Source organism: Rhinichthys klamathensis, unplaced genomic scaffold, assembly GCF_029890125.1.
Source record: "Rhinichthys klamathensis goyatoka isolate OS25496 unplaced genomic scaffold, OSU_Roscu_1.1 h1tg000422l_1, whole genome shotgun sequence".
Classification (NCBI taxonomy): Eukaryota; Metazoa; Chordata; class Actinopteri; order Cypriniformes; family Leuciscidae; genus Rhinichthys; species Rhinichthys klamathensis.
In genome coordinates, this window is record NW_026606920.1 from 1543273 (window position 1) to 1555581 (window position 12309).

General features: G+C 36.0%; 1 protein-coding gene across 1 annotated transcript; it reads left to right on the plus strand.

The window, feature by feature from the left end:
- Window positions 1-2300: 2300 nt before the first annotated feature.
- si:dkey-29d8.3 (uncharacterized protein LOC556220 homolog) lies at window positions 2301-4860 on the plus strand. Its single transcript, XM_056235482.1, has 7 exons — window positions 2301-2645; window positions 2722-2866; window positions 2981-3079; window positions 3209-3353; window positions 3540-3685; window positions 4371-4510; window positions 4667-4860. Exons 1-7 carry the CDS (start codon window positions 2537-2539, stop codon window positions 4801-4803), a joined length of 921 nt encoding a protein of 306 aa, XP_056091457.1. The 5' UTR covers window positions 2301-2536; the 3' UTR covers window positions 4804-4860.
- Window positions 4861-12309: the final 7449 nt, after the last annotated feature.

The following is a 12309-nucleotide window of genomic DNA, read 5'->3' on the forward strand; positions in this document are numbered from 1 at the left end:
TATGACATCTAATAAGATACATCCTAGAGATGTATTGCAGATGAGCAAACACGCCAAAATAAATATGTCTTTGTTGCAGATGTAAATGCAGACATCAAATAGACTTCTCTGAGATGTAGGGTGAGTTCAGGTTGATTGGGACACTTTTTGCCATTGAGATGACTGGGAAAAAGTGTCCTATTCAACCTGAATTCACCCCTACTTGTGCTATCTGGGGAGGAATATATATATATTTTTTGACGTGTAAAGTGGAACCATTTCTACAGCTCCAGTCACATTTGAGATGTAGCCTATTTGTGAAATTACAATAGGCCTACATTGTTCAATTAGTTACTAATAGCAGAACAACACAGAAGTTAAGCGAGATATTACGAAATGGTAAAAGTGTTTGAAATCAATAAACAAACGAGATGCTTTACAATCTGCTCCGGACAGTTTGTTTTATTGATAATCCGGAATTGTATCAAAAGATGTCTGCCGCCCTCGCGTGGCTGTGAGAGGAAACGCAACTACTTCATTCCAGCCATGCAGGTTTCATGAATTTATATAGGCCTACACAGGGAGAAACTACATTTCTACGAACCTGGCACTTTATTCTTCATTGGCAAGACAATAATGTCTTGGTTTTAAAAGGTTTTAAAGACTGTAACTCTTTCTCCAGTGCACTGCACAATTGTTTTACCAACCTGACAGGACAAATGACTGTTTTATTCAAAATACCACATCACAGCAATCTAACACATCAGACTTGTTAATCAGAGAAATTGTTTTAAGTTTGCGCATGAACTGCTGGTTAGGTGACCTGTCAGAGAACTCTGTTCAGTCCCAAACAAATGGCTTTCAGTCAGTCCAGTTGTAGCCTACAGATGCACTCTGCTCTCTGATTGATAGCTCACACTTCTTTATTTTTTCAGCAAGTAAAAGGTATAATTCTTATGTAGTATAATTCTACAAATGCCCCCCTTCATGTTTAAATGTATGTAGCCTCAAATATGATACATCAGGCTTTTGAGGAACATTCATTTTTATATCTCTCAGTCGTCATGTATTGCGTATATGTTTGAGGGGAGAAATAGAGTGACAACTGATATTTATATACATTTTTATTAAATTTAAGTAGTCTGCTATACTTTTATAAAGATCTCATTGATTTACATTAAAAGCAATCAGAATTTCGTCTTACAATTTTAACAGCAACCTCACCAAAATGCATATTATTGCTCAGTTTGGGGTTCTGAATAAAAAGCTGGTGTTTTTTTCCTCCTTGAGTGTGAGCTTTCTCACTATATCATACTATAAAGCCATAATATAGCCATACAAGCCTGATGTGTCTAATATGACACATAATATAAAAAACAAATGTAAACTTGTTTTTAAAGATTTTTTTAACATATAGACTATTTTATTTTATTTAAAGGTTCAATAAGCGGTTCCATTAAACAACTGACAATTATTTCGTATGTCAGGCTTTACGGGGTTAAATCAAAAGCTGAATGTTGTATGTTCATCCTGTTAGACATCCTTAGACATGAAAAAAATTGTAAACAAATTTACCAGCCAAAAATCCCATAATGCACTTAAAGGTGGCTTTCAAGGATATTAAATGATTCTGATTGTTTAATTCAGAAAAACACAAATTTTAAACCTTTTAAACCTCATGCTGAAAATGGGAACATTCAAATAAACCATTATGTTTATGATATAGGCCTACTGAAATACAATCATAACACTCTACTGAAGTACGAGGCCTAAAAGTCTGTCTCTGCTCTCTGGTATCTGGTACTGACTCTGAATATCAATAACAATAAGGAACAAATCTTATTCCAAAAAGAGAACAGCCTCCCCTTCTTTTTTATTTTTTAACTCATCACACTTACAGATGATATTTTTAAGCCTGGTTTCACATATAAGGCTTAAGCCTAGTCCCAGACTAAAATGCATGTTTACTGAAAAAGCTGTTAACTGAAAAAAACTTGCGCTGACATTTCATAAAATATGTCACTGCCATTGTTTTGTCTCAAGATGCACACTGGTAAAACAATTTAAGGCACGCACGTTTATAAAAGGTACTTTAATGTCCTGATTTAACGAAGGCCAGGTCCTGGCATAGTTTAAGCCCTGTATGTAAAAACCAAGCCAAAGTTACATTAATTTTAGTCTAGAGAGAGAAACATCTTGTGGACGCTGGCCGTGTTGTTATTGTCCAGCAGATGGCTCTCTTACACTTTCAACAGAGCATCTTTTTGTAAAGTAAACAAGTTAGAAGACGCCACTTCTTCATAGTGGCAAATATATATATATATATATTAAAAAGTCCTAGGTATAATTCAGTCAAAAAGAAGGGCGACATTACTCTCTACGCAGAGATATCACGTAAATCTAACGTTATAGTTTCTATTAGCACCTAGTGTGTAACAGCGACTCTGGCTAACTTTGCTAACTTCACAACGTGGCAAGACAAGCGCAATTTCAACATCAAAATTGTCATAGCTTCACAAAAACGGAAGAATTTAATAGTTAGTGATTTTTAGATAAAATGTCGCTTTTGAGGAATCACAAGATATTGCGTATTTTGCTCATTGTCCTTTCTCAATTCGCTTACATTGCTGCTTTGATTATCAACGCGCTCGCGGGACAAGGAAAAGGTACGTATGTTCATTTAATTACGGATATATATATAACTAGTTATAAATACATCTACTTTCTTTTTTGGCTTTCAAGGTCCATTTCAGCGCAGCACTGGAAATATATCCAACAGATATCAGACAGAGATCACTCCTGCAGGATGGACCTTCTCTATATGGGGTGTCATCTATTCCTGGCTCTGCCTGATGAACGTATATATCCTGACCTGGTTCTGTAGAGGGTACTTCAAACCACACACACTCCACTCACATCAACATTCAACACTTTGCTTATTCACACAGTTTGAAAGACATTATTCGAGTTTGATAGTCTAGTCTGAATTATTTGTTCTCAGGTTGTACTCAAGTCCAGCAATCCTGCCCTCTGAATTCTTTCTCTCTTGGATCATCAACATGATTCTGAACAGCACCTGGCTTGTCTTGTGGGAAAGAGAGTAAGTTATAGGCAACATAGTTTTCGGTGTAATCATAAGAGTTTTGTGTGGTGCTTTGCTGTTTTTTTTTTTGTTTTGTTTTGTAAAGTCTGTCACAGGAGGTCACATGTTTGTTTCTTATTAATTTAGATTGATGATCCCCTCACTGATGGTTCTTGCCCTGATTGCTTTCACCAACTACCTGCTGATCTTCTTCTCTTGTGTTGGTATACGGACTCATGGATCTTGGCTGAAACGGCACCACCCAAAAGACTTTCTCTGCATCATAGTGTTGGTATGCATTGAACATATTGGATCCACTTGACAAGAGGCACTCATAATTTTATATTTTTCTTTAAGTGGGCATATCACCTAAAATTGTAGCGTATTTAACTGCACAGTATCGACTTAAAATATATCAGGTAAATTAGGTGCAGTACAGATTCACTTGTTTAAAATGGCTATGCCATATGTACCTCAGGTTCAAAATGGTATTGCCACCTATGCAACATGGATAACCATTGCCACACTGCTCAACTTCACTATTGTGCTGGATATGGCATCAGTTTCCCCAACAAATGCTGCTACAGCTTCTTTATGCATACTTCTGTTGGAAGTAATTATATGGTAATTATAATAATTTATTTTCTGCTACAAATTCTGTCATATTGGGTCAATGACATAAAGCTTTTTTTTTGTCCGTATTCGTGTTTGCTTTTCCAAAAAATGAAATTTATACATGCGATAATTTAAATACTCATCTTTTGTTATGAGTGTGCTTTAAAGTTCTGAATGAAAATTAACTTCTAAAATATTTTAAAAGCTATTTTTGGGAAGCATAATAGTAAAAAATGTTAGGTGATACAACTAATATCATAATGAATAAATTTTTTTACATTTTTTGACAAGACAACCTTAAGTAGTTTGGAATTTCGGCTTTTATTATTATTTCTCAGAAAATAAAACATGAAAAGACCATGAAATTAAAAACATAAAACCTTTTTATGACAAGACAAGGTTACTGTAATTGTCATGTGGTGCAACGTAAAAAATGTGTCTTAAAAAGTGTTAAAAAATTTTTTTAAGATGTTTAATACACATGTATTCAAGGTGTTAGGAAAATATTTTTTAATTTGCAAACACCACACCAGTCATTAAACTGAAACCTTTCTTGAAACTAGATTTTTGAAAATCTTTTTCTTTATCGTGGGCACTTTTATGTCATTGACCCATATTTAAGATATGATTAAAGGCATTAGATCAGCACACTATTTCTAAAGCGTTCTTTATTTCTTTGCAACTTCTTCTACAGGTTTACGGTTGAAAACTTTCTAATAGAGAAGCATGTCCGTTACAACCTCACCGTTTACCCTGTGATTATCTATGCTCTAATTGGAAGCCTAAGCAAGCATTATGACCCAGCAGAACCTGGCCGGAACGCAGTATTTTCAGGTAAGTCAATGATAAACACATCCATGACCATGTCTTTGTGGTTGACCATAAATATAGCATCATTATTGCACAAAGTAAAAGACCTCGCAATATGTTACATATTAATAAAGCATTGTGCTCACAGTGCTTACAGTGTCATGCTCTTATTTTCCATAGTGGTGCTCCTTGTGATGGTCTGTATTGTGTTAGTGGTGCGGGTGGGTCTGGTGGTTTGGAGACACAGGACTCGGCCTCTCTTCCATGAAGTGAACCCTGAAGTCCTGATGTCACCAAACAGCAGCACTGATCAGTAACCAAATATCATAAACACATGTGTTTCGCATGAGTTATCGAAGATGACATGTCCTGAATGATAACCCTTCCAGGTTTGGAGTACCTGCATAAATGTGTTTCAGCTGGGGCAGATGCTTATATTTGCATGGAACTGTAGCAATTTTGTATTTAATATGAGCTTGAGCCAGGCCATATATATATATATGAAGCATTCTGTTCTGTTCTGTATTATACACTACCATTCAAAAGTTTTCTATGTATGAAAGAACTGTCTTATGCTCACCAAGGCTACATTTTTTTTAAATCAAAATACAGTAAAAACAGTAATATTGTGAAATTGTTACAATTTAAAATAACTTTTCTATTTTAATATTCTTTTTAATGTAATAGTGTGTGTATATGTATACAGTTACTCGTGACCAAAAATAACAGTTTTATACCTGACAGTATTTGGATTTGCTAGTTACTATAAGATTTACATGTGTATTTACATTAAAATGTAGTAATTTAGCACTCTATAATCCAAAGCAAAATACAAATAAAAAACATCATAACCAAAAAAAATAACAAAACAAAAGTTAAGTGTTGTAAAAGACATAATACTTATGAAAAGCTCATTTATGAATGTTTAATAAAATAGTTGAAATGCATCTGATCTCACTGTGAAAATCTCATTGTTAAATGATGTTAATGATTACTAAAAGTTTAACACAGACGTTGCATGATACACACTAAGATGAATGATTCGTGACAAACAACTCTGATATATGTTTAGTGCAAGCGCCCTGGAAACCACCTTGGTGTTGATTGCAAGCTTCTGAAACCATTGAGCTTTCAACAGTGATTACAAAGACAGGGTTGCCACACATTTTGTGTGAGTACACACGCTTTGATCACGGCTCTTCATGTACATTTACTTTGGTGTGGATGTGAACTGAAGCATCTTGTCATGCATGTTGTTGCCCTTTGGAATGTGTGTGTCTCCTGGCAGCAGCTGCAGCAGGCTTGACCCTGTGTACTTTGGCTTGTTCACTACAGGATGAATTACTTATGAGAAAGTAAAAGACAAATAAAGGACATTTTTTCTTCCCAGGAGATTAACATTCCCTCCATTTCAGACTCGCTTACCCTGTGCAAATGAAAGTACTATGTAATTTTATTCTAATGAAACAAATGGTGCAAAACAGTAGCATACCGAGTTTTGTCCTTATTTCTAAATTAACACTTTTTATTGTTGTTCATAACTAAGGGGTGTCACGATTCTCCAAATCTTCGATTCAATTGAATTTTCGATTCTAAGGTCACGGTTCGATTCGATTCTCGATTTTTAAATATATATTTTTTTAAAGCACAGGTTGCTATGCCATTTTTATAATATACTTTTATGCAATATAATATCTGACCTTTGTTCGCAATGTACCACACTACATTGTCAAATTTAAAACATTTATTAACAACATAAATTGCATATAATAATATAATACCTTATATCTTTAGTCAATTGGAAACTTAAGCAAAATAACCTGCCATATTTTGCCATAACCTGCCATACGCAGATTATAAAATCAAATCAGTCATTTTAAACTGTCTGCGAAATGCAATTTCACAAACAGCGTGAGTGTTCAGTGGTGCCGCGTCTTCTCTCTCTCACTCTCTCAAAATGGGTTGCACAAGGCAATCGTCAAGCGCGCTGCTCTCACGTTTCGGGAGTCGTGACATGACGGAATTGTTACTTGCATAATCGGGCCAGCATTGCATCGTGAGTAACTAAAGTTTACCATTTGCACATCTTTTTAAGTCTTACCAGTTTGAACATTCAAGCGATTTTAAACTATTCAGTACTCGCGCGCTCTCTGAGAGATGGTTTTCTTTGCACACATACATAAAGCCGCCTCTCAAACAGGCAGATGACGACATTCAAGTTCACAAAACAAACAAACATTGTTGATTTAACAGATAAATCTATGTTTTTGTGGAGATGCGGCTGCCCTGCCATCTTAGTCGTGCTGCCAGTGGAAGAATATGGTACACGCACATAGCAGAGCTTGCAAACTGGCTTTTTTGAAGCGCGAACGTTGACAACAGAACTCAATGGACTTCAATGAAAGAGTAGACGGTTCAAGTTCTGTCGATGGGTCTCCTGCATCTGCACTGCAGTTGCCATGCTATCTTTTGACTGGCTGTAGGTAAGTTAGAAGAGGTTGATTGACTCGCAGCACATCAACACGCGTGTTTTTTTCCGTGTCATGGGGGCGTGACAGCATCGACGATTCCATTTTTTAATTCGAAGTTCGAGATTGTGACTTAATTTCGATGGATTTCGATTTAAATCGAATTTAAGTTATTTAAGTTTTGTAACATGAGTTATTTAAGAAACTCTGTTTTTTTTTGTCAAGAAAAAAGGTTATACTACATAGACATATTATAGGGTGACCAAACGTCCTGTTTTACCAGGACATGTCCTGTTTTCACGTCCTGTCCTGGCCATAGATATCCATAATAAAGGCTATGAATGTCTTGTCCGCGCTGTTGGCCAATGGAGGTCGACGTCCGCACCTGGCGGCCATCTTGTCACAGGCAGCTCGCTCACTCGTAACATTGTGTTTTAATGGTGCATGTACTTTTTAAATAACCATAACTTGCTAAATTGCTGACACTGCATACTTATGAATAACAAGTGTATAAATAAATAATCATCCAGAATTATAGCCACGTTAATAACATTTGTAAGAAACCAAACCGTTTGTAAATCCGTCAAGATTTCAACGAGATAAGAGTATTTGTGTTCATGCTGATCACTCATCTCACATCAGGTACCACAGAGCCCGTCAGAAAGCTTGCCTGTGACAAGATGGCCGCCGGTGATGACGATAGAGACTCCGCCGTAACACATTTAGCCTTTATTATGGATATCTATGGTCCTGGCTGTTTTTTATAAAGTGATGAAAATGTCCTGGTTTTCATTATTTTTCATTGGGCCATTAAATTGACCGTCACTGGGGCTCTCTTTACACTCACAACGAGCGAGCAGACAGCCGTCCGAGCACTTCTGCCTGCAACATGCCGAAGCGCAAATGCACATTTACCAATGTGTTACAGAAGAAATTCCCCACTTACTCTCCCGGCCGGGACAAGTGGGAGGCTGCGTGCACCGTGTGCACATATGTTTCGGTGTCCAATGGGGGTGCCACAGATCTTATAGATAGTATTTTGTAATAACATTTTTTTATCCATACAGAGGCATAGCCTACTTTAAATGTATTGAAATTAATAAGGCATCTTTGAGTAAAATTCGAGTATCATCTCATTGCCGGGCCGAGTGTCCTGGTTTTCGGTAATCAAAATATGGTCACCTTAGCACATTCTCTTTTCAGATTTATTTTAGACATTTAAAAAAAGTATTGTTTATCAGAAACGTGAATATGAACATCATATTATCAAGCTGTACCTATTATTCACAATTTACGGCTGATTGCTTCACAAAATATAATTTTTAATTGGAGTGAACAAAATTCATTTAATAATGTCTATATTAAGACACTACATTACAAGACATCAATTGTTTCTTTGAACTGCCATTTTTGTGTGAGAGCAATTTAACATTAATTGTCCAATTACTGCTTCAACTGGCTTGCTCACATGTGAAGCTGCTTGCACCGCTGTTGACATAGTCCTCTTGTTGATGTCGGTCCTTAATGTAATTTGCCACTTTTTTTCTCAAACATGCTTCCAAGTGATATACAGTAAATATCAGGGCGATATCGATGACCCAGATGCAGAACAAGAAGTAACGAAACCATTCGCCAAAATAGTCTTGAAGATCACAAAAAAACATGCGTGAATGATACATTTTTTTGTTGTTAATGGGTTCAGTGCCTTCATAGAATGCTTGTGTGTGTGTGTGTGTGTGTGTGTGTGTGTGTGTGTGTGTGTGTGTGTGTGTGTGTGTGTGTGTGTGTATATATATATATATATATGTAGCAGTAAAACACAATATATATAAAACAGTAAATGAATGCATTTCTTACCAGATATCCCCTTTGCTTTCATGTCTTCTCAAAATAAAACTGAAAAATTCAAATGGATTAAAATTAAAATTACATGTTACAAAGGCACTTAAATGTGTAACAAATTGCCGTAAGTAGAATCGAGAGTACTAACCAGCGTCAGTCAGCAGCAACAATGAGGTTTGTTTTTATGCTATTTGCTGCTATGCACAGTTTAAAAGGTGTTAAAATACACTTCCTCTATTGTGGCTGAAATGTTAAGTCAAATGTCAATTTTATATTAGGAACTAAAATAATAATAATAATTTTTAAGCAGAAATGTACTGAATGATTGTAAATTATTTCTAATAATTTGAGCAGTTAACATCTGTTTTTATAATATGACATTGAAAATGTGAATTACCATGAATACATATGTCTGTCAGATATGAATATAGACCATTAAGTCGCTGCAGTTGCACACACATTATGGTGGCAGAAAAACAGTGGTAACAAATGGAGGAAAATGGACGAGATCCACAGAGTAAGACAAAACATGTTTTCTTGTGCCTTTGGATGTCAGAATCGGAATGAAGAAAAGATGGTCATTCTTTTTTTACAGAATACCGTCATCGAAAAAGCCCTTTAAGGGGCCGTTTACACGACACCATTTTCAACTAAAAACAGAAAACTTTTTGTGTTTCACTCTTTGTGTTTTGGTCGTTCATTTACACAACAACAGCATTTCAGGGGCTTGAAAACACAAACTACACGTTTTTGAAAATGATACAGTTATCGTCTTGTAAACTACAAAAGCGCGAATTTGTGAAAACGGTGACGTCATGTGCGTGCATATTACGCGTTCAGTCTACAGGCGCGTAGTGTTTCTTTACAAAGTGACGTCGCCAACATGGCCTGGCATGCATAATACAGCCTTTTTAGTCTTTTTCATGGATCCATGTGAACGGGGGTCATTTTGACAACGTTGTGAGCGTGAAGCTTTTCAAAATAATGAGGAACAACATTTCTGTTTAGTACATCGTTGTCGTGTAAACGTAGGCCTAACTTAAAGCAAAAAACAGACATTTATGGTTGCATTAAACAGACAGACGAAACTTCCGACGATTACCCCTATACTATTAATCCATGAATTTGATTCAAACAAGAGATCTACATAATAGTCACATATGCAAGTCATATGGGTCATGATGATGCATTATCCCTGCAGTTACAGCATAAAATAATATTTGGTTACACTTTATTTTAAGTTGTCTTTGTTACTGTTTTGTTACTTTGTAATTGTACATTTAAGTACTGCGTAATATTAAGTAACTACATGTATTATAGGGGTTAGGATTAGGGCTTGGTTTGGTTTAGGGTTAGTTGCATGTAATTATGCATAATTTTTTATTACTATAATAGCTATATGTAACAATTACACTATAAAAAGAAAAAGTGTTACCTAATATTTAAAACATGTCATCACTATTTGTTATTTGTCTATTTTCCCCAAAAACACTTAAGACAATCCAGTAGCCCTACTGCCTTTGGGGGTTCTTCTCTGTTATCATTGTAATATTGTAGTATAATTGTTGTCACAGGATGTGTTGCTGGTAGTCTACTCGTGGTAAAGCAACAGAGCTGACTGAAACAATGCTATTTGAGAGTAACCACATGTGAAGCGGATGTAAGTAACACATTAATGTGCAAACAAATGACTTCAGTAGTTCAGTACTGCAGAAGTAAACGTGCAGAAAAGGGAGAACAAGAAAAGAGTTTTGTTTTTTGTCCTTTATTGTGTTTGTGTTTCACTATCTCTATCGCAGTATTTCAAACCGAATGGAATTTCATTACATCAATGTAACAGCTGTAATTAACACGCTTGGAAATGGATGACTTCATTGAGTGTTTGTGTTTGATAACATAACTCTTAAATAAAATTGGTCAAAGATCATTATACAAAGATCTCTGACTGCTTTCACGGTATTGGATATAAAGGATAAGATGGTTGTCAGTCATTATTATATATATATATATCCTCTGAGTCTCTGAGATTAGACTCTACAGAGAGATCATGTTGGTCAAGACCTCTGTCTCGGGAGCAAATCATTGACATCTGCCACTTAAATGACTTACTGCTGCTCAGTCATTACTGAATATGTCACCACAGACACATAGCCCCTGATGTGAGAGTCCAAAGCAAGAGACCATTTTAGTTTGATCATTTCAGTTTCTTTTTTTTGATAATTCAAATTATGAGGAAAAACTCTGTCGACCAACTAGCAGAGCATCACATCAAAATAATCTATTCGGTGAAAAAAACAGGACAATCCCCTTAGTCATTATAGCGCCTTATTTCATTTTTGTCATGATTGAGTACGAGGCAGCGAGGGATAGAATTGCAGAGCCTTTAATGGATTGTACTGTTCTTTAACAACACACCAGTTGTTCAGCTGACAAAACGTCTTTCAGAAAAAAAAAATTCAGATGACAAAGTTGTGAAAATGATGTGATAGGTCTTAGATCAAAATTTTCACAACTCAACTTTTAAAAGCGTGCCATTGTAAAGCACTGTTTCTCACAGCCTTGTTTTCATGATCCCTGTTAAATTCAATATGGCGTCTAACCTGACTAAGGACTTATGTCAACCACTAGAGAAGCTGTTTTGCAATCCATACTAACAACTGATTTGTTTACATGTTCACCATGTCGCATCACTGTAATTCCCATTCATTTAAAAGCCTCCACATGCGCAGTATCACGGATGATTCAGGTTTCAATCAATAGAATCAATTTGTCCAATGTATTTAACATTCAGGCATTTCACTTGGTAATACCCTCAAATATGGAACAGCTGCAGATAGTATTATGAAGTGTCTGGCTCATTGCAGTGAAAATACCAATCTTTTTTCTCTCTTGTGAATCATTTTAATCAGTTGGATGTGCAAAAGTTGGATGCGGTCTCTTTTTTGAGACAGGTTGTGAATTTTCCCAAAGTACACTGGCACACGATTCCTTACGCAGGCCGTGACTTGTGCAGAGTCTCTGGTATTCAAACAGCAAGTTTAACGTGTGGTATTTGTTTGTTTAATCAACACTGAGGCCAAACACACAAATCTCTGCATTACAATAAAAATGTTCAGTAGGTAGTCCACCATAAACATTCACACAGAGTTCTTTTTGGGTAAAAACAGGAGCAAACAAATTAAGAATTACCTGTATTGCTAGTAAGTCTGCTCTCTCTCAAGGACAAAAAAGCCATAAACTATTTCCCAAACCCTCATTGCTTTAATGTGCAAACTGATCTCTAACCAGATTTCATGCTGAATTGCCAAAGGGTAAACTGAGTCAACAGGTTCACCTTCGTGTCTGTCATTGACCCTATTACATTTGGAGAATTGATTTGACCAAACGCTTATGAATTACTATAGCCTACTCCCTTTTCTGCCCAAAGCATCAAACCTCTTTGATTTAATTTCCTTTTACTTCTGCACTTCTGTCGTTTTACCTTGCCTAGTGGGTATTTTTTTATTGGAGGCA